This window comes from Zingiber officinale, chromosome 3B (assembly GCF_018446385.1).
Source record: "Zingiber officinale cultivar Zhangliang chromosome 3B, Zo_v1.1, whole genome shotgun sequence".
NCBI lineage: Eukaryota > Viridiplantae > Streptophyta > Magnoliopsida > Zingiberales > Zingiberaceae > Zingiber > Zingiber officinale.
Genome location: NC_055991.1, coordinates 127,669,140 through 127,691,491, shown reverse-complemented (window position 1 = coordinate 127,691,491; position 22,352 = coordinate 127,669,140). Strand labels below are relative to the sequence as shown.

Here is a 22,352-nt window from a genome sequence, read left to right as displayed (position 1 = left end):
CGTCTCTCGATTTTTAACGTCAGAGCTCGACGGCCTTCAAGGCTAATTTCAACACGGTCCGAGCGGCACGTGGTCTTCGTGTAGTCGGCCGTTCGACCAATAATTCCAAAATGTGTTTTATCACTTTGCCTCCTGCATTAAAAGGACACAGGCGACCAAGACACACATAAAATGAATTACATCGGCGCACCTTTCACCCAGCTCGGTACGGCTGGAGGTGGTTCGCTCGGCCATCCTTTTCCCCTTGAATGCCGATCGGATCGTTATCTCGGCCCCTTGGTGAGATGTTCTCCGGTCGAAACTCGGCTTCCGCTCGGCCTCCTGACTCTGACGTCGTTTGTTGCTCCATCCGCTCGGCTTGCACCTTCTGTTTCTGTTGCTCCATAAGCTTAGCCGCTCTTGCATCGATCAGAGCGTCGAGCTCCTCCGTGGAGAGCATCACGGTATGCGATCGTCCAGCTTCGTCCATTGCTTCCGCTCGGATGCAGGTGCGTTCCCACAGACAGCGCCAAATTGATCCTGTCCGAATGCTGAATCAACGGACGCTGGGCACGTGGCGCTCTCCGAGTCGCTGACGTAGATCTCCGATTGGTCGTACGAACCTCCGGCGAACCTGCACAGAAGTCGGGCCGGGAAGGGGTTCCCGGCGACGACCCTCCGACGCTCAAGTCAGGCGAAACTCAACAAGAAAGTGGCTCCAAGAATCGTAGAATGCATACCTCTGGCGAAGGGTGAGGGCCTTTATATAGGGCTGTGGAGAAGCGAGTGCACACATACCGAGGTGTACACGTGTCCTTTCCCATACTGTAGTGTGGGCTTGTCAGAGGAGCTTACCTGACACCATACTGCCACAGTTTGAGCACGTCTCTGATGGGACAGCGGATCCTTCTGTCGTAAGATTTGGAGTATGGCCAGATTATAGAGCATGCCCGCTGTCAGATGTCCTTTTCTACTTACTTCCTGCCGGGCGTCCGGCCGGCCAGCACACGCCTTACGTCCGGCCGGTCACATAGCGTGGTCTACTTGGGAGATTTTCGGTAAGGTGCTCTGTGGAGACCGTTAGCAGTATGCCACCTTATGTCTTTGGTCGAACGTGTCATCCGCTCGGCCTTACAATCCTATTCAATGAGCGCCGGAACCCTGACTCCTGCCAGGGCGCCTTTTGTCATCTGTTAGTCACCGATCTGCCGGCCGGACGGTCGGCCCATCCTTCTCTGGTCGGCCCATCCTTCTTCTATCGACCACCTGATCCTTTGACTTTCTCGTGGTGTTGCCTCCCCAGAACGGGTGTCTCTTGTTCTTACCACCGGATCACATATGATGCGCATCTTCTTCTTTTGGACTTCTTCATTTCTACAACCCACATTAGAATTTAAAATAACTTGATTGGGTTTAGGATTTACCTTCTTCTTACCCATAGGACATCTATTCTTGTAGTATCCCTTCTCATTGACCTGAAACATATTATATGGTCTTTTGACTTCACTTCGGTAGAGGTGCTTTCTAGGTTGATTTCCAAGACTTCTTCTTCTTCTTCGCTTGTCTTGGATTGTTCTTCAACCTTTGAGGATGCCTCCTCATCCACACTAGTGGATGACATTTCTTCATTCTTCTCCTCTTTCTCCTCGAAAGTTGAGTGCTCTTCACCTTCCGGTTGCTCCTCCTCTACTTGAGCTTCTTCATCCGTTTCTTCGGATTTTTCTTCTTCTTGTGTAGGCATAGGTTCTTCCCATTGAGTCTTCTTTATCTTGCTCCACAAATCGTGAGCATTCTCGTATTTACCTACAAGGCTCATTACGTCATTAGGCAAAATATCAATTAATATTGATATTACCTTGTCGTTTGCCTTTGACCAAGAGGTTTGCTCCTCCGTCCAATGTCGTGGTCGGAGCTTCTTCCCTTTCTTGTCATTCGGGACTTCGAACGGCTCTTTGACCACCATCATGGTGTCCCAATCCGTGTTGAAGAAGACCTCCATCTTCATCATCCAAATGTGATGTCCCATAAGCCTCTACCTTCAAGCTTTGGCGGTTTAATTAAGCCGATCATCTTTGCTTCCTTGGCAGTTAGTCCAATGGAGAGCGGCCTTGCTCTGATACCACTTGTTGGGGGATCGGTGACCGGCTTGAAGGGGGGTTGGATAGACGGCACCCCCAAATCCTTGCTTCCTACACTTGTTAGCTTGCGCAGCGGAAATACAAAACAAACAAGCTAAACTAAAGACAAGAATAAGAAAGAATGCAAATCGCTAACAAGCTCGTTTACGTGGTTCGGAGATAACTTGCTCCTACTCCACGACTGCCCGTAAGGTGGACGATCCCTCAATCCGTCGGTGGATTAATCCCCCGAAACTCCGGCTAGCATAATCCTCCTTGTCGGTGGAGAAACCTCGCCACAACTCGATCAAGAGCACTTGGATTGCTAGGGCACTAGTTGACTACTAATTAGAGGTTACCCACCACTAATTTCGTCAACTATAACCAAGCTCCCAAGCTTTGGTTATATAGGCCGCGGGTTGAAAACCCCGCCTACCAGTCGACTGCCAAAACATGCAGTCGACTGCCCTCTGTGGAAATTTGACCATTTCATCCCAACGGTTCGATACCAGTCGACTGCTAAAACATGCAGTCGACTGATCCACACTGACCGAACGAACAGAACCATTCTGTTCGTGCCCAGTCGACTGCTAAAACATGCAGTTGACTGCTACAGTACTGCTTCAGTAACTCTACAGTACTGCTACAGTAAAATCCTATAATTAGGATTTTACTCCGAGTATAATCTCTCGTGCACTCGTACCCTCACCCTTATGACTCACTTGACGCTTCTTTGCAGCCTTGACCTCTTGCCTTCAAGCCTACTTTCTTTGGCTCTCATCCCTCGGATGCATTCAAGCCCGTGGCTCGTCCCCAATGTCATCCTTCGCGTATGCCTCGAAGTCGCTTCCCTCGGCCCTTGTCCTCGCTGCCTTGTCCACGGTCCCTCGGATGCTCTATCCTTCACCGGACCCGAAGCCGTCAACCTGAGTCACATGTGTATCCTGCAGTCCTGCACAACTCAAGTACATATATCAAATAACAAGTGTGAACCTAACTTAAACCCTTTGCCCAAACACCAAAACACATGGTCGCACGGACCATTGGGATTGCTCCAACACAATGTACCTCTAAACTCAAGGCACTATAAGTACAACTTGGATATCCATCCCTCGGTCTATCTCAGCCTAATCATAACTCAGTGTTGATTTAGATATCTATGTCCCCTCTAGATATTTATCCAATTATGGACTATTTTTTAGATTAATATAACCATTAATCTGTTAAACTTTATCATTAATCATATATATACAAAAAAGTAAATGATCAATAATAAATATTTGCCTTTATGAAATAATTATCCACAAAATACATAAGGAGTGTCTTGGCACATAAGTACACACACTATCAATCTCCCACTTACACTATTACAAAACACTATAAACTTTCAGTCCTAGCTCCTAACATGGGTTTCATGTTTTTGTAGAGGTAAGGCCTTTGTAAGTGGGTCAGCGATGTTCTCACTGATATCTACTTTTCTAACTAACATGTCACCCTCTAAACAATCTCTCTAAGGAGGTGATACTTCCTCAGTACATGCTTGGATCATTGGTGAGACCTTGGCTCCTTTACCTGCACTATGACCTTATTATTGTCACAGTATAGCACAACTGGATCAACAATGCTAAGAATCACTTCAAGCTCTGCTATGAAGTTCTTGATCCACACAGCTTCCTTTGCTGTCTCTGAAGCTTCTATGTACTCGGACTCAGCTATTGAATCTACAACTGTCTCCTACTTGGAACTCCTCCAGCAAACAACTATACCATTCAAAAAAAAAAATACATAACCTTGTTGTGATTTCATATCATCTTGACCTGTCTAAAAATGGGTGCCAGTATATCATTTAACGACCAATTCCTCGTCTCCTCTGAAAATCAAGAACATGTTCTTTGTTCTTTTAAGATACTTAAGGATAGTCTTTACTGCAGTCTAATGACCCTCTCCAGGATCTGACTAATATCTACTCGTCATGCTTAATGCATATGAAACATCTGGACGAGTGCATATCATAACATACATTATAGACCCTATAGCTAAAACATAAGGTATCTTATTCATTCTACTTCTCTCCTCTTGCATTTCTGGACACATAACCTTAAAAAGATGTACACCATATGACACTAGTAAATATCTTCTCTTGGAGTCCTGCATACCGAATCTATTCAGCATTTTATCAAAGTATGTACTTTAACTCAACCCTAGTAACCTGTTTTATCTATCTCGGTATATTCTAATACCTAAGACATAGATTACATCCCCAAATCTTTCTTTGAGAAACACTCTCCCAACCAAATCTTGGTAGATTCTAGGTTAGGGATGTCATTGCCTATAAGAAGTATAATATCAACATACAACACTATTAACATAATTTTGCTTCCACTAATATTTTTGTAAACACAAGGTTCTTCTGGATTCTTGACAAAAGAAAAATCTTTAATAATTTCGTCAAATCACATATTCTAATTCTGAGATGCTTGTTTTAGTTCATAAATAGATCTCTTAAGCTTACATAATTTATTAGTGTTCTTGGATGTTATAAAACTGGAAGATTGTACTATATATACATCCTCCTATAACCTTCCATTTAGGAAAGTAGTTTTTATATCCATTTTTCAAATCTCGTAATCCTTGTAAGTTGTTATAGCTAGCAAAATGCTAATGAACTTAAGCATTGCAACGGGCGAAAATATTTCATCATAGTTAATTCCTTGACGTTGATTGAAATCCTTTGTCATAGTCTTACTTTATAGGTACTTATGTTCTTATCCATGTCAATCTTTTTCTTGAAGATCCATTTGCACACTATGGATTTTACCCTAATTTACACATTAACCAACTCCCAAACTTGGTTGGTGTACATGGAGTTCATTTCAGATTTCATGGCTTCTAATCATTTCTCATAATCACTTGCAGCAACTGCTTCCTCGTAAGTCAACGGTTTATCATTTTCAATAAGTAGCACTTCCTCATCTTGGGTTATCAACCAACCATATCTATTTGGCTGTCGATGTATTCTTGTAGACTTACGTTGATCTCGTATTTCTTAAACAGTCTCGGATAAAGGAGACACTTGTACTTATGACACTGTCTCATCATCTAACTGTTTATCTTCCAACCTATTTGTAGAGTTTGCAATGTCTTCAAGATTTACTTTACTCCCACTACTTTCTTTAGAAATAAACACTTTTTTTAAGAAAGTAGTATATCGAGCAACAATAACTTTGTGTTTACTTGAGAAATAAAAATAGTATCCCATTGTAGCTTTGGGATAACCTACAAACATACATTTTATGGATCTTACTACAAGCTTATTAGAATTTTCATTTTTCATGTAAGCATCACAACCCCATATCTTAAGGTAAGACAAATTTGGTTTTTTTCCAAACCATAACTCATAAGAGTCTTATTTACTATTTTGATTAGAACTCGGTTAAGTGTGTATGCCATTATTTCTAAGGCATAGCCCCAAAATAATATTGGAAGACTTACATAACTCATCATTAATCTAACCATATTCATGAGTATGTGATTTCTCCTTTCTAAAACACCGTTCACTCCGGCGTTCTAGGAAGTGTAAATTGAAAAATTATCCCACACTCTTTTAGGTAATCAATGAACTCTTAGCTTAAATACTCGCCACCTCGATCAGGGCTTTAATTTTCTTGCCACATTGATTTTATACTTCATTCTTAAACTCCTTAAACTTGTCTAGAGTTTTAGATTTATGCCACATTGAGTAGATATATCCATATCTACTTAAATCATCAGTAAAAGTCATGAAGTAGGTATACGCTCCTGTATTCTGAACTTGTAATGGCCCACAAATATCACTATGTATGAGTTCGAATGGTTCCTTTGCCCATTCACCTATCATGGTGAAAGACTTCTTGGTCATTTTTCCTTATAAACATGCTTCACATATATCTATGGGCTCTAATTCAAAAGAGTCCAAATACTCATTACTAAGTAATCTAGCGATGCGTTTTTCAGTTATATGACCAAGTCTACAATGACAGAGATATGCCAAGTTTGAGTCATGCAATTTTTGTTTCTTACTTTCAATACAATAAATTGGTTCATCTAAGTTAAGAACATAAATACCATTATTCAATAAACCATTCTCATATAACACATTGTTCAAATAAAAGGAACATAACTTGTCCTTGAATTAAAATACAAATCCCTTGGTGTCCAAACTCGATATTGAAATGATATTTTTTGAGAAACTAGAAACAAAATAGTAGTTTTCTAAATTCAAAACAAGTCCATTAGGCAAATTTATTAAATAAATTCCTACAGCTAACGCAACAACTCTTGCTCCATTAGCTATTCATAAGTCCATCTCGCCCTTGGACAACTATCTGCAATCACGTAGACCCTGTATGTTCACACAAATATAAGAACTACTTTCAGAATCTATGACCCATGGTGAAGAAATAGAAAGATTGTACTTTATTATAAAGATACCCAAAGCATCCGCTCTACTGGCACTATATGAAAATATATCAGTTTTTCTTCCAGTGACCTTTCTTGCCACAATGGAAGCACATGACCTCCTTCTCATTAGATTGGGATACATGCATCCCTCTCTTAAGCTTCTTATGATCTTGATATCTAGGATTATTCACTACATTAGCCTTGGGATTAAACTTCCCAGTGCTAAGGCGCTTATTTATCTTTCTAATCATCATTACATGCAGTGAAGGATTTACCTTCATACCCTTCTTAGTAGTTTTCAGCATTACCATCAGATTAGTCAAACACTTGTCCATGCTATTCATGTTGAAGTTTAATATGAACTGGAAAAATGATGGAGGTAGTGATGACAAGACCAGGTCAATAGTCCAGTCCTGGTCCAATTTGGAACCTAAGGTCTCAAGCCTCTCTATGTATCCTATCATCTTGAGTACATGAGACCCAACTTGGTTAGTGTATGCACTTATGTACTAAATAAAGTCTTTCTCGAATAAACACGACATTAAATACCTAATATGTTAGTGTATGCACTTATGTACTAAGATACTTTTTATATATTTTATGGGTAATTATTTCATAAAGGTAAGTATTTATTGTTAATCATTTACTTTTTTTTGTATATGATTAATGATAAAGTTTCACATATTAATAGTTATATTAATTTAAAAATAACCCATGATCGTATAGATATTTGGAGGGGACATAAATATCTAGATCAACGCTAAGTATTATTAGGTCGAGATAGATCGAGGGATGAATATTCAAGTTGTACTTGAGAGTGCCTTGAGTTTAGAGGTATACTGGACACGACCGGCTTAAGAGGAGACCACATATTAAGAATAATTCATTATTCCTCTTATAAACGAGTGTAAATGATTTTTTAACTTGAGGTCTTTATTTATTTTATGCGTAAAGATATGTACTTTGATTTCATTAAAAGTAGTCTTTAATCAGATTATGATTAATATGGTTGTTGGGTATATAGCAAAATATAGAGAGAATAGTATTGAGTCAATATAGGATTCATCATTCTATTGTATTATGAGTTAACATCCTAGCCGCTTGATAGAAATATTAGTGGCTCGAAATCCATGACTATGGAAGAAATGATTTATCATTCAAGAGAGGTTTATTATATCTTGAAAATCAAGTAAAATAATTAATTTGGTAATGATGCATAATGCACCAAATTAATTGGGATGTAGACTTAGATGAAGAGATTAAATTACATAGTAATCGGTTCATGGTGGTTTATTATTTATGACTAATATTTTATCACGTTGAGTGACTAAAAATTGTTGCTAGACAGCTAACTTATTATGTGTATAGATTTATACTGCCTTCGTGTATAAAACTTTGAGGATCGTATGAATAGCAAGTAGACATGAACATTATCTATAATTGATTATTTTAGTAGATACTAAAATTAATCAATTATTATTTATGAATTAGAATTAATTAAATTATTAATTAATTCTGAAATATCGGAAGCTAGAATAGATAAAGATCAAATATGGATTTATTTGATCTAAAGAAAGATTAATAGAGAATTTGAATAGTCACAATCATGATTAATGAAGAATTTAAATAGTGAATATCATGATGATTAATGGAGAATTTGAACAACCATCATCATGATGATTAATAGAAAATTTGAATAGTCATACCTTTTCATCTTCCTCGGAAGCTATAAGTAGTCATCCTTGGAAAATTCTCTAGAAGATAAAGACGAAACTCTCTCTCCACTTCTCCCATGAAGACTTCTTCGCTTTCTTTCATTGAAAGAGATCGATAGTGCTTCAAGATTTTGTTAATCCAAGAGGCTAGCACCTAATGGATTATGTCAGGTTTGTGATCTAGTGCGCATAGATACCGCTAGAGGAGTCATACGTGGGGTTCTCATTTGTTTGTAATTTCATTCACTCTATCGAGGACTACAAGGTATGTTTTATTTCATGTTATTTTATTTAAAACTATATGTAGTACGAAGAGATCCATGATTTAAGAGAAAAAATTAATTTTAATATATATATTCCACTACGCTCTGATTTCAACAATGGTATCAAAGACAATTCGTGGTTGGATCATATAGTATGAAACCTCTTCTTCAAAATTTATTTAAGAAATTAGTGGTTTGAGAGATTTCAAAGAAATTTTAATTTCTTTATTTCAAGTTATGCCTTAACTATTCATGATAGAAATGAATCTTATCTAAAAATCTGTAAAGTAATATATTTTATAATTTAGATATAAATTCCTTATGACAAAAGTATATTAACATATTAAAATTTTCAATACCTATTTGTCTTAAAAGACTACAAAGATTAATGGAGATAAATCTTGTAGTGAGATTGTGTGAATGCAGAAGAAGTTAATTAATGATGCGACATTTTAATAATTATAAAATCCCTTAAATATATTAAGGTCAAGATTTGTTAAAAGCTCTCTACTAATAACTATAATGATAGTTAGAATTTTTACATAAGTCGGTACAGTTCAGCCGTATGCTTGTGTCAAAACATCTATAATTTATTATAATTATTAGTGGGTCGACTTAACTCGAATTCATTGACTTGTTTAGCTCAGCTAAGGTCAATTGATTTGATGGGAAAGTGTTGAGAATATAAGACTTGACAAGAATATACCGAAAGTCACGTAGATTTGTGATTGACAAGTTAAGGTCTACCTGATAAATGTAGCATGTAGGTACAACTCAGCTGTGTGTATACTATATGATTCAGAGTTTTGGTTTTACTAGAAATTATTACCAACTAATTCCCGATTCTAACAATGGGGATTGTTGGACTTGAATAAAATAATAGGAGTTATACAAATTCTTTATTAAATATATTCCAAAAATACTAAACTTTGCTTTAAATTATTATATTTTAGATGACAAACACAAATACCTTTTCGGTGCGAAGCATTTTCGAGAAATAGAATACCCTCAGTTGGTTTTTATATATAACGCAGTAATTCCACTTCTCATGTATAATTTATCTCGGTGTGATTCGAACTCTTATTATCTAGGAAACCCATTTTACCATTTATCATCGCATCGTAGTGCCGGGGCTTAATTTTTTCAGTATTGAAGCATTCTAATGACGTAATATCTTTCATTACATTCTTTTGGGTTGCCAATCAATGTCATTTTGGTCATTGTATATTCTTATACATTACCAGAAAAAACAGAAAAAGAAAAAGAAAACAACCCAATTTTATACCATGATATAGTTTAATAATATATTCACCACAACAAAATATATTACAAAATGCCGGGCGATGAACTAATCGATTACAATATTGAAAATTGAGGGAGAGCCAGTGAAGTGTTTAGCGGCATCTACCGAGTATCATTTGAGTGAGTTTGGAAGACGGTTCAATTCCAATTATATGATTTACCTGATTCCTGTATACACATTTTGAGTGTGCATAATTGTACATCACTGGCTGTTACAAAACTCTTAACGGATACAGAAGGTGGCGGAAAATTGAGATTTGAGCAGGAATGAACCTCATCAGTGCCAAGTTGCATGAAAGCCTCTATGAATTGTGAAGAACCCTGTACAGTTCATCTCCCAACGACTGTAATGTTACGGGTTTTCTTACCATGCCATTGATCCCCGACTGCAGGCACTTCTCCCATATATCACCCTCTGTGCTTGCAGATAAAGCCACAATCGAAGGCCAAGACCTGCTCCTGAACTTCCTGATTCTCATTGCTACTTCAAACCCATCCATTTGGGGCATGTAAAGGTCCAATACTATGACTTGATAGGGCGTGACGGGGTTGCCAAATGAGCTAATGCATTGAAATCCAGAACTGACAGATGACACACGGCAACCCAGTTTCTCAAGGAGTTTGCGAGTAATTGCCCTGTTGGTATCATCACTCTCAGCTAGCAGAACTCTGAGACCTTTGAAATTGGGTGTGGAAGATACAGAATGCAACTCAAAAGATCCTCTGCTCTCTGATACTGTGGTCAGCCGTTGCAATTGGAATTGAAGAATGAGTGTGATGCTTTCCGTGATACCTTTGGGATTCTTAAATTCCCAGATATTTCCTTGCATCATCTTTATATGAAAAGACAAAATTAAGTTGGTTATTAAGGACTAAAACTGCTTATCTGCTTACAGTTAAGATACTACATGAAGTAAAAAAAGCTAATCGCCGGTTATTGGTTAAACTATAAGTTGGTTGCCCTAGTGGGTTAACTGTCATTACCCTAAGGGCATGAACCACAAATCAAAATTACCAATAAGGTTCTCCTCTTTGATGTGCCAGGTTCTCAAGCACACTTACTGTGGCTTTCTGTGCAGTGTTTCAGTTTCATCCCTTTGAAAGTGTCATTGAGCTGCTAATTTTCATTCTATTTTTCTTGCATGAATCATTCAGGCCCTATCTCAACCAATGACAGGATATTTTTGGTGCATCAGCATTATAGGGGTATAGATCTAATGCAGTAATGCAACTGAGATGATATCTAGAGTGAGGAATCAATGAACATGAGTTAGTGACTCAGTATCTCCAGACTTCTCTTGACAATATAATTGGATAACTAGATGCAAGCTGCAAGCATTCCAGGTTATGGCAGACCCAAGTATGATGTATTAGACCCAGCGATAGGTTTACAAGAAATTAACCATATGCCCAATTGATTTAACATAGTTGGCAGCAAGGTTTATCCTCTTAGATCAGTTATTGAAGGAAATTGGATGACCAAGATGCACACAAGGCTATTGTAAAAAAATGCAACAAATGAGAAAAAAATAATTAAATTCAATTATGTGGCTGAAGATAGATAGAAGATCTAAATTCCCACTCAAAATGTTTCAGTTTTTGGAGTAGCCCAGCAACCTATAAATGACAAACAGTAAACTAGGCGTGAATTAATATACACTAGCTGTGTCCATAACATAATGGGTTAGCATCTTCAGGGTCTTTAAACTAATATGGTTCCACTAAAGCAAAATTGGATATTATCTTATATTAAATGAATTTGAAACTAAAGAAAAGATTTAAACATTACCTGAACAAGCCTCTTGAACATTCTAAAGCTAAGGCCCATCTCCAAACCCTTAGAATCAGTGATCTGAGAACGCTGAACTGATGATGAGATAAATGTTTCAAATTCTAATTTTCTTAATCCAATATCAAACTTCACACAAGCATAACCGTCATAGAAGTCCAATTTCCATGCATGCCATTCCTGCTCTTCTTTGTCTTTGATCCGATCATACCTCAAAACTCGGATTATAAGAGACCCTCCTCCAGTATTACACTGATTCAGAATAGTACCAACCATATGCAGTATCACATGAAAAATTCGCTTCTCATCCCCAACAACCTGATCAGGCACTTCATTTTCCACTTGAAATCCAAAACCAAATCCCCGAGAATCGCAAAGACATCTTGCAGCAGTAACAGCTTCCTTGATCATAGAGTGCAGGTGGAAGGGTCTCATTACCAAAGATACATGTTCACTGTTTATTCTAGAAATTTCCATCACATCATTGACCAATGTTGAAACCACATTACCACTTTTTGTGATGGTATCAACAAGCAGTCTTTGTTCAGGATTTAATTGTTCTTGTTGCAGCATGGACAACAAACCCAAGATAGAATAGATGGGTTTTCTCATTCCCTGGCTCATGGCAACTTGGAACTGATTTCTTGCTTCACTTGCCCGTAAAGTATTCTGTCTTGCCTGAAGCAGATCTCGATTTTGTTGCTCCAACTTCTCTCTCATAATTTGTGACTCCTCTAAAACTGCAGCATGAGAGAGGGCAACAGCAACCTGATCTGCAACCACCTCAACAATATCTAGTTCCTGATTGCTCCAATCCCTTGAAGTATCCTTGGGGAGGACCAGAATCAGTATTGCATAGCTTGTTTTAACAGCTTCTGGGGTTCCACCTTTGAAATTAGATACCTTTAACATTGGCATGCGTATTGCGGCCACTGCTCCAGACTCAACCCTGTCTCCACTACTTGCAGAACCTAGCACAGAGTCAGTACCTAGAATCTTCACACCCATGGTTTCTTTAACTTCTAATATATCAGGGTCATCAATAGGAATAGAGCTACTGTATAAATTAAGGGCGTTCCTAGACCTTAGCTCATGAGTTAGGTACATCACCTTTTTATTCTCATCTGGCATCCACACTGCACAATTTTGTAGGCCTAATGTCTTTGAAAGCTCAACCATAGTCGTATATAGTATGGTATGCCTGTCTAGTGATTTGCGAATCTCTTGAGTAAGCATTCTTACATGCCAACTAGCCTCTTCTTGCCTCTTCATTAGGCCAACCTCCCTGTCCAATTCCCGAGCTTTTGTTCTCAGGAAGTTCTCCCTCACCTTCACTCTCAAAAGCTGAGGGATCAAGGTCAGGAGCGTTATTGCTGTGGCAAATGATACAAGTGCTGTAAAAAATTTGGAAATGGTCAAGCTTAGCATCAAGAGGAATGAATGTGGCTCGTATGTGAACACATTCAACAAGTGTGTCAGTCCACATAAGACTATGAAGGCACCAAACTGGATGACAATCCATTTGAACGGGAAGAGGTTGGAACATGTAGCAAAATACAAGAGTGCAAGTGGAATGGAGAAGTAGGCAGCAGCTATCAAAAGATCGCTCACTTTCTGACATCGGAAAATGTTCTCAACTGCCCAAAAACCATCTCCATCGCAGTGGCATCGTTGATACCCTATCTCGATGGCGGATGCGGATGATAACAAGTAAAAGAATAGAATTCCATAGCACAATGATTTTAACATTTGAGCTATAACACAGGGTTCATTTCATATGGATAAACACCCCTGAGTTTGCAGATTGGAAATAATATCGCAGTACTAAAACCCAACAATTCAAGTCTTCCAAGAGTCTTCTCAGATTCCTACACTCTAAGTTAAATGAAAACTCTAATAAGCAGTGGGAAAACAAATTCAAGAATACTTGGCATTACATGCCATTAACAAATTGTTAGTGCAAAATATCCCAATAAATAGTCTGACCAAAGTTATATAACAATAAACAAGAACAAAAAATAGTCAGAAATAAAAATTCAGAAGAAAATAAATATTATCCTATAGAAAATTACTGGTCCTTGTGCATGATATCAAGTTTCCTCACAATACAATCGTTGTTCACCTCCCTATGAGCACTGTCATGAAGACAATAATGAAATTCCTTTTGCTGCAGAGCAGCAAAATCAAGAGAAATCGGGGAAATAAGAAATGATAGAGGAAAATTTCCTTAGGCTTTGCTTCATGATCTTGTTAGAGAGCATGCCTTCTTTTGTGAAAGCTTTTCCATTAGTGTGAAATGCAATATCATAAAATATTAATTTTAAATCTATCATTTTTAGTTAATTAATTCTTGACATTGAGGTGAACATTATACCTCAATGTCAAGAACAATACAATGCCCTTAATTAACTAATTAGAATTTTTTATACTTTGTCCAGCAATCCTCTGTCAACTAAGAAATAAATCTAATAAGATAATAAAAGAAAGAAATTATGATGCTAAAGGCCTACTAAAATGTCGATTACAGACTAAACCCACTCAATGAATCAGTATTTTATCCCTATTTGTCTTTGATAAGACAGTATATTTTTTTTTTCTTAATTTCTCATAACTTTAGCTAATTAGCAAAGTAATGGATCAAGGACCAGTATTCTCATAAGTCAATTGATCTACAGATAAGGTAATTAAAATACCAATAAATAACATGATAATACTAACCGTGTATTATATAATCTAAAATTTTGGCATCACAAAAATAAGCATGCTAATAAAAATTGAACATGTGCACTACTATCAAGGTATGCAAAAATAAATAAGATCTTGCATGATAAATGTATATATCAATATAAAGCTATCTGTTCACAGCATTATTAGCATATTTGTAACATCTCATTAATAAGCTATGACATTCTATAATATAATTTCTAACCGTACCTCATATTATTTGTTCATGTTTGCATTCAACTAATAGAAAGCAAAATTGATACGTCTGCCAAATATATGGTCAAAATGATTTAAAACAAAATATGGGCACCAGTGTTCGAAAAAAAATCCTAGGCGGCCGCCTAGGTGCTGTGCGGCGGCAAGCCGCGTCGGAAACCTACCAGGCAGGTGACCTAGGAGGTTGGGTCGCCTAGGCGGTCCTCAGCGGCTTTGGCAGGCCTCAGCGCAGATATTTTAGGCATATTTTAAGCTTTTAATATGACTAAATCTAAAATCCTAATTTGCTTGTTTGCATGAAGAGGCTCTTCGTCTTCTCTCATTGCCGCAGCTTCGGGCTTCGTCGCTTCCGGTAAGTTTTTACTTTTTTATCGTTGTTGTTAATTTTTTTTTGTTTCTCTTGATGCGTGGTCGTCGCAGCAAGTCTCCGACGGCGCCGGATGTGTCACGGGACATCCGTAGCCGCCGGAAGCGTCACAGGACCCGTCCAGCGACATCTCGCGATACTTCCAGTGGCGCTAGACCAACGCTGCTGGAAGCAATGTCGGACTTCGTCGGACGCGTCGAACGTGTCGGGCAATACTTTCAGCGGGGCCGAACACCTCCCGCAAGGTGTCCAGTGGCATCCGCACCGTTGCATGGTTTTTGTTACGGTGCATAATTCTTTTTTTAGGATTTAAAAAAATAAAGCAATTCCTAATTGCGATAATTTCAATAATAAGGTTTCATAAAACCTAATTAAATTAATCCATTAAATATATTTAAAATTTAAATTTTTTATAATAAATATTATTAATTTATATAAAACAGATTAAATATATAAAAATTATATTTAAAATTCTAATAAACATAATTAATTTATATAATCAGATTTAAATATATAAATAATATATTTAAAATTTAATTTTTTAATAAATATTATTAATTTATATAACATATTTAAAAATTATATTTAAAATTAAAAAAAATCTAATAAATATTATTAATTTATATAAATCAGATTTAAAAATATAAAAATTATATTTTAAAATTAAAATTTTTTTAATACATATTATTAATTTATAATTTATATAAATCAGATTTATAAATTTTATATATTATTAATTTATATTAATCAGATTTAAAAATATTAAAATTATATTAAAATTTAAAAAATTCCAATAAATATTATTAATTTATATAAATCAGATTAAAAAAATATAAAAATTAAATTAAAATTTAAAAATTCCAATAAATAATATTAATTTATTTAAATCAGATTTAAAAATATAAAAATTAAATTAAAATTTAAAAAATTCTAATAAATATTATTAATTTATATAAATCAGATCTAAAAATATAAAAAATATATTTAAAATTTAATCTTTTTAATAAATATCTAATAAATTTTATTAATTAGATTAAGATATATAAAAAATATTCGCCAACTTATTAATGGTATATTTTGTATCGTATGGTATAATTAAATTTTATTATGTTATATATAATTTTTTCAAGTTATCTGTTATCATAATGGCAAACAATCTATCTTCGACAGTATCTGTCACTCAACCCGAATCCGGGATTCTTAGAAAAAAGTCAAATGACATCGGATGAGAGTTTGGGATGTTGATTGATCCTAAGAACCTCAACAAAATTAAATGCAAGTTGTATAGAAAGACAATGTCGGGGGGAGTGTATAGGATCAAGGAGCACATTGGAAATATACATGAAAATGTATCTGGTTGTCGAAAAACATCTCAAGAAGATAAAAATAAATGCAAACAAGCCATTTTAGAAGGGAGGAACCAAAAGAAGAACAAAATAATGGAAGAACAAAATTGTAGAGCAGAAGTGGCTATTTCTCTAGATGAAGAAGACGGTCTTGAAATTAAAGGGATGGATGGAATTAAAAAACCTCTTCCACTTAGCCCCATGGATAGATATGCATCAATAATTGCTCCAGAAAATATAAGTTCAAGTGGGAGTAAAGTGCTTCGTCAAAAAAAATATAAATAAGACTCTTTTCAAAGAACTCAACACGTTCAACAATATGTTGGGAAATGGGTTTATAAAAATAGAATCCCATTAAATATTGTTGATAATGATAGCTTCAAGCAACTAATAGAGGCAGTGGGTCAATTTGGACTAGGATTCAAGCCTCCAACTCAATATCAACTTAAGGAGCCACTATTGAAAGTTGAAGTTGAAAGAATAAAATAATTGCTGAAGAAACATGAAGGAGAATGAGCAAAGAATGGGTGCTCGATCATGGCAAATGCATGGAGTGATAAAAAAAAACATCTTAAATTTGTGTGTTAATTGAAAGGAGGGTACTACATTTTTAGAGTCTAAAAAGTCTTCAGACGAGGTGCATATAGCTGAACTTATTTTTGAGTATGTTGATAAATGTGTTGAACAAGTAGGAGCTCAGAATATTGTTCAGGTTGTGCAGACAATGTCACCAACAATATGACTGCAGCTAAATTGATGAGAGAAAAACAACCTGGGATTTTTTTTTTTTTGAGTTTGCAACTCACACGGTTAGTCTCATGCTTGAAAGTATTGACAAACTTTCACGATATAAAAAGATTATTGAGCAATTCAAGTCTTTTACCATTTTCAACTATGCTCACCATAAGACTTTGTCATTGATGAGAAGTTTCACGAAAAAGAAAGATATAGTCCGACCAAGAGTTACTAGATTCATTAAGGATACTTTCATTAACTACAAGTTTATCTGGGTGTGAAAGAAATTGGAGTATATTTGAAGGAGTAAGTTTTAAACTTTTGGTCTTTAATTAAAGTAGCTATAATTTTTAACGTTTATATTCATGTACTAACTATAATATTTACTTTCTCTTTTTTTTTTTAGATTCATACAAAGAAAAGAAATAAGTTGGAAGTCAACAGGTTGAACAAGGTTGAACAAGCTATTATTTGTCTAATTTAATGCTAGATTGTTGAACAAACAAAAAAAAAAGAAAAAGAATGTCGATGTCCTTCTTGAAAAAGATGCTTCAAATGTATAAGGTTGGATTGTAGATGGTGAGGAAGATGATGAAGTTGAACTAGGTTCCGGGATAACTTGACAAATGGTTGATGAAGCAAGTGAAGCAGATGAAAATCTACAACCCCGAAGAAGCTCTAAAGTGAGAGAACTTCATGAAGACGATTTTGCATCCGAAGAAGAAGAGGAGGATGATAATAATGATATTGAGTTTGTGTCCGATGAAGAACAAGTTATTAAAAATTATGGAGAAGTAGAATAAATATGACTATATGAGTCTATGAGATATTATTAGTTGTGTAATTTTGAACTCATTTTGTTAAGGCATGATTTATGTTATTGAACAATTATATTTTGCTTAGTGGTTCACAATGATGTAATCTTGAATTGAACTCTTGCTACTATTTTCTAATGTTTTCCACCACTAAAGTTGTTTTAGCTTATAGCAAGGTTTTAAAATTCGAGTTGAATATATGTTTTACTGTTTACTACATGATTATGATGACTTACTATATGTTCTACTGTTCAATTGTTTCTTTTGCTTGTATTTACTGAGTCTATTATATTTTCTTTGCACAAAATTGTTAGTTTTCTTTTCTATTTTTTCATTTTTTGGTATTGAAAAATATGCATTTATTTCAACATACATAGTTAGATCTCCATTGTTGTGCAATTGTTTAAGACAACATTCAGATTTGCATATGACATTGTCGATAGTCCACATAAAACAAGGGATACCGAGGAATCCCCCTAGTGGTGCCTAGTCCCCGCCTAGGCGCTAGGCGCTGATCTGCCGCCCAACTAGCGCCTAGCAAATTTTAAAACCTTGATGGACACAGTATATCACGTGCTTAAAATCAAAATTAGACATTCCCACCATGGAATTATGTGCCTATATAAGATAATTTATTCTTAATTTTCTTTTCTTTCTGTTTTCCAAGAATAATCCCGCATGTTACCTATGCATGCGAACATATCATATGATAAAAAACATAATATGGTGCACGAAGCTCCACCAATGCAAGGTCCCGGAGAAGGGTATATTGTACGCAGCCTTACCCTGCTTTGCAAGAGACAGAGGTCGTAGGAACTCAAATCCGTGACCTCTAGGTCGCACGGCAACAACTTTACCATTGCGGCAATGCTCCCTTTAGGAGCATATCATATGATATTCAAATTATTTTTTTTCCAAAATGCAAACTAAAACCAAATCAAGTTATGCAAAAATTATGATTATTTTCCGTCTGAAAAGTGTAATCACAAAACTTAACCATAACAAACTAGTGTCATAGATATATATATATATATAAAATCAATGTACAATTTTCTAGAGGCTCCAAAAATAAAGCCCCGCATTTTAAAGGTTTAATTGATAGCATATATACAAGGATTAAAAGTTAGGCCTCACATAAAGACCATAGCAAAGCAAATGTTGGTCCCTTTTACGAAACCAATATTCACTAGGATACATATAACAAAGAGAAAAGATAACTTTACTTAGAAAAATATCAAGCCAATAATACCTTGGTAAAATGCATGCTTTGCTAGTGTACAAAACACAAACATTATCCAAACTTTGTTGTTAGCATTTTTTCATTTTAATACTCACATAAAGAAGAAGAGACTTGACGCAAAGGTAAAGTTATTGTCATGTGACCTTGAGCTCATAGGTTCAAGTCGTGGAAACAACCTCTTGCAAAATATAAGATAAGGTTGCCTACAATAGACCTAATATGGTTTGACCCTTCTTCAGGACCCCACACTAACGAGAACTTCGCACGCCGGGCTACCCTTTAATACTCACATAAAAATTTGCATTAAATTACAAGCAACATTTCATAAATAAATAAATAGAAGGAAGGGTGTTTAGATTTTGAACAGAAGAAGACCATACATGATGCTAATAAGTGCTGACTGCTCAAAAAAAAAAAAAGTAAATGTAGTCATTGCTACCTATTCTAAGTATGGGACAAAGTTGATAAATCATCAAACAAGTGGAAGGCAAAGCAGGAATAACTTACAACAATTGAAAACATTATCCTCCTTGAATTTAATAATACATAAAAGTTGAGTCATCATCTAATATATTTATTTAGAAATATTAAAATATGAATTAATTTGTTTATAATGATAACGGTGTAGTTATAGGATAGTTTAAAGAAAATTTTCAATAATCTTTTGGATAGCTTCCACTATAGTTCAGTACTTAAATGGATCTCCCATCTAGGTCGTTGTTGCTCCTACGCAACAGGTTTTGCATCATGATCCCCTGCCCACCATAACCATGCCCTACCCCCTTTAGGAGGAACGCCTCTCTCCTATTTTTCCTTCTTAGTGTCACCCTCACGCCAAATTGCTTCCTCCTGCCACCTCTGTCAGCAGCAATCATCAATTCTTGCCCAGTTCTAATGTGCTGCAGCTTTGGCTGAGCAATCAAAGAATGCAAGGAGCCTCTTCCTCTGGGTTGTCAAGCAGCAGTTGGCCGACCTTTCTCTTTCTCACTGGTCAGCAGCATTGAGTCTCTCTTGCATGGTTGAAATTGTTCGATCCAAAGATGAGTGAAATCGTCGCCTCTCTTAGTCAGTGAAGGATGATGCTGAATCTCCTCTCTCCTTCTAGCATTGTTGGTCATCAAGCATCCCTACCCATCCCTCCACAGCAAACAGCAAGAATATCTCTCCTCTATTCAACCAACATCTTGGTAGATCATCATGAAATTAGAATCCAAAGTGATTCGCCTTTACCTTAGGAGTTCGTTAAAACATTTTATCTTTTATTCATATTAGAGCAGAAACTGTAAATGAAGATCATTAGCTATAATCCATGTCTTCAACTTGGGTTCAGCTTTGAAAATCACTAGGAGTAGGATCCTTCCCTTGGATAGAGCACGATCTCATTAGGTTAGAGGAACAACAAAGGGGCAAGTGGTCTAAAAGGGAGGCTGAGCAAAGAGAGAATTGTTTTTTGTTGCATGATGAAGATTCCAACCATGAATTTAAGTTATTGTTCATTATTTAACACATGTTGTTTTTAATAAGATAATATTAATCTGGAGAACGCTTATTGCAGTTCAATCTCCTTAATAAATCAATCAATGTTTTTGAAGTTGATCCAACACAAATTAGATCTAAAAACCCCTGGATTTATGTCCATCTTGTCTACATTCTCAGTAGCTACCATAAAAATTCTTAAATAATAGAGAACATATATGAGATTTTTCAGAGAATATAAGATCTAGGTGGCAATAGTATGTGACTGTTCCTACCCCAATACTAATATTCCTACCCGAATACTGAGTGCAAATTGTTAAAACCACATTAACCCAATAATATTGAAGTGCATTAAAACAATTTCAAAGTTGAAGCTCCCGGTCCCAAGGCAAAGATTTGTCCTGTTAATCGGCGTTTGATTCCTATCTTTTGCCTCAAAAGATACAACCAATGTTACTTCAACTGCCGATGAATAAAAAAAAAATATGAACAAAAAACACCAATACCCATACGAAAATGAAATGTAAAAAGGCTTTTACCATTACCACCAAGAAACTTACGAGAACATAACTGTGATGAACGATCAAGTGGTCAAGGAGTACCAACGCAAACTCAATTATTTTTCCCATACGGAACATGAGGAAATGTTGAAGAGCTAGTAAATGCTAGCAAATACCAAAGACATCCAAAAAAGAACAAAGATGATATCTCGAAACACAAATCTAACAGACCTGACTCCCAAAATATCAAAGAGAAGAAATAAAGATGCTCATCAAATCATAGCAAAAAACAATTCTAGAGATCTACTAAAAAAAAAATCCTTACCTTCTTTTCCTTCCTCCCGCCCCAATTCAATCCTCAGCTGATGAGATCCGGCAAGAACGAACAGTTCCAAACCAAAATAAAGAAGACAGCGGCCAGAAAGGCGGAAAGCACACCTAGAAGCAAGAAAGATAGTCGCAAGCCACCTCCAAGACTACCATCCCCGATCCTCCGCCCCACTCAGGATGGATTGCGCAGATTCCTTCACGCCATCACCACAGACAGAAGCTGCGGCTCCCATGGACGGGAAAGCGCCATCTCCGCTTACGATCTCCGCCGCCCCGCATTCCCATGGCTCAAGGCGTCGGGGAAGAGTAAGGGCAAGGGACGGGAAGAAGAAAAGCGGAGGCAGGAGGGCGTCCAAGTAAGGGAAAAAGAGGGGCCCTCACTTTGTAGTCTTTTCACTCTGACGGGAGGCGGCTGTCTCGAAGATATACGGCTAAGATATACCACGTGTTTCCATTTGACGGCAAGATTTGCTGGATATGATTCCATAGGCCCTCCAACGACGAGTGTTTTCGGTCTGTGTTTAGCTGCTGGAAGAAGAAAAAATTAATTAATAAATATTTATTTTTAGTTTATGATATGGACAATTTGCTTTATAAATTTCATATTTTTACAGATTGTTTTTAGAAAATGAAAAAAAAACTAATAATTTTACTGAATAAATTTTCAATCTTCAATTTGAATAGACAAATTTTACATTTTCAAAACTGATTTTTGTAAATTGAGAACATAAATTAAAAAGGGCAAAATTAAAATGGATGCCCTTTTTTACCGATCACAAAAGCGTTCTATGTTTTATCAAAAATGATATTTCACCCCCACACAATTATTTTTTAATATTATTTTTATTATTATTCTATCTCTCGTCAACTATGATTGTTATATAGTTGTAGTAATTACGATTTTATAATTATTATAATATAGAAAAAAAATTAAGATTAAAATTAAAATTATTTAGAGTCTAAGAAAAAATATTTAAACAATAATTTTTTAGTTTGAA

The 22,352-nt window shown here is 36.1% G+C and overlaps 1 protein-coding gene across 1 annotated transcript; it reads right to left on the bottom strand.

Annotated features, from left to right (window-relative positions):
• Window positions 1-9,770: 9,770 nt before the first annotated feature.
• On the bottom strand, window positions 9,771-21,713 carry LOC121967654 (ethylene receptor 2-like). Its single transcript, XM_042518008.1, has 3 exons — window positions 21,350-21,713; window positions 11,606-13,480; window positions 9,771-10,649 (listed from the first exon to the last, which is right to left on the bottom strand). The coding sequence occupies exons 2-3, from the start codon at window positions 13,352-13,354 to the stop codon at window positions 10,119-10,121; spliced, it is 2,280 nt and encodes a 759-aa protein (XP_042373942.1). The 5' UTR covers window positions 13,355-13,480; window positions 21,350-21,713; the 3' UTR covers window positions 9,771-10,118.
• Between the last annotated feature and the right edge of the window lie 639 nt (window positions 21,714-22,352).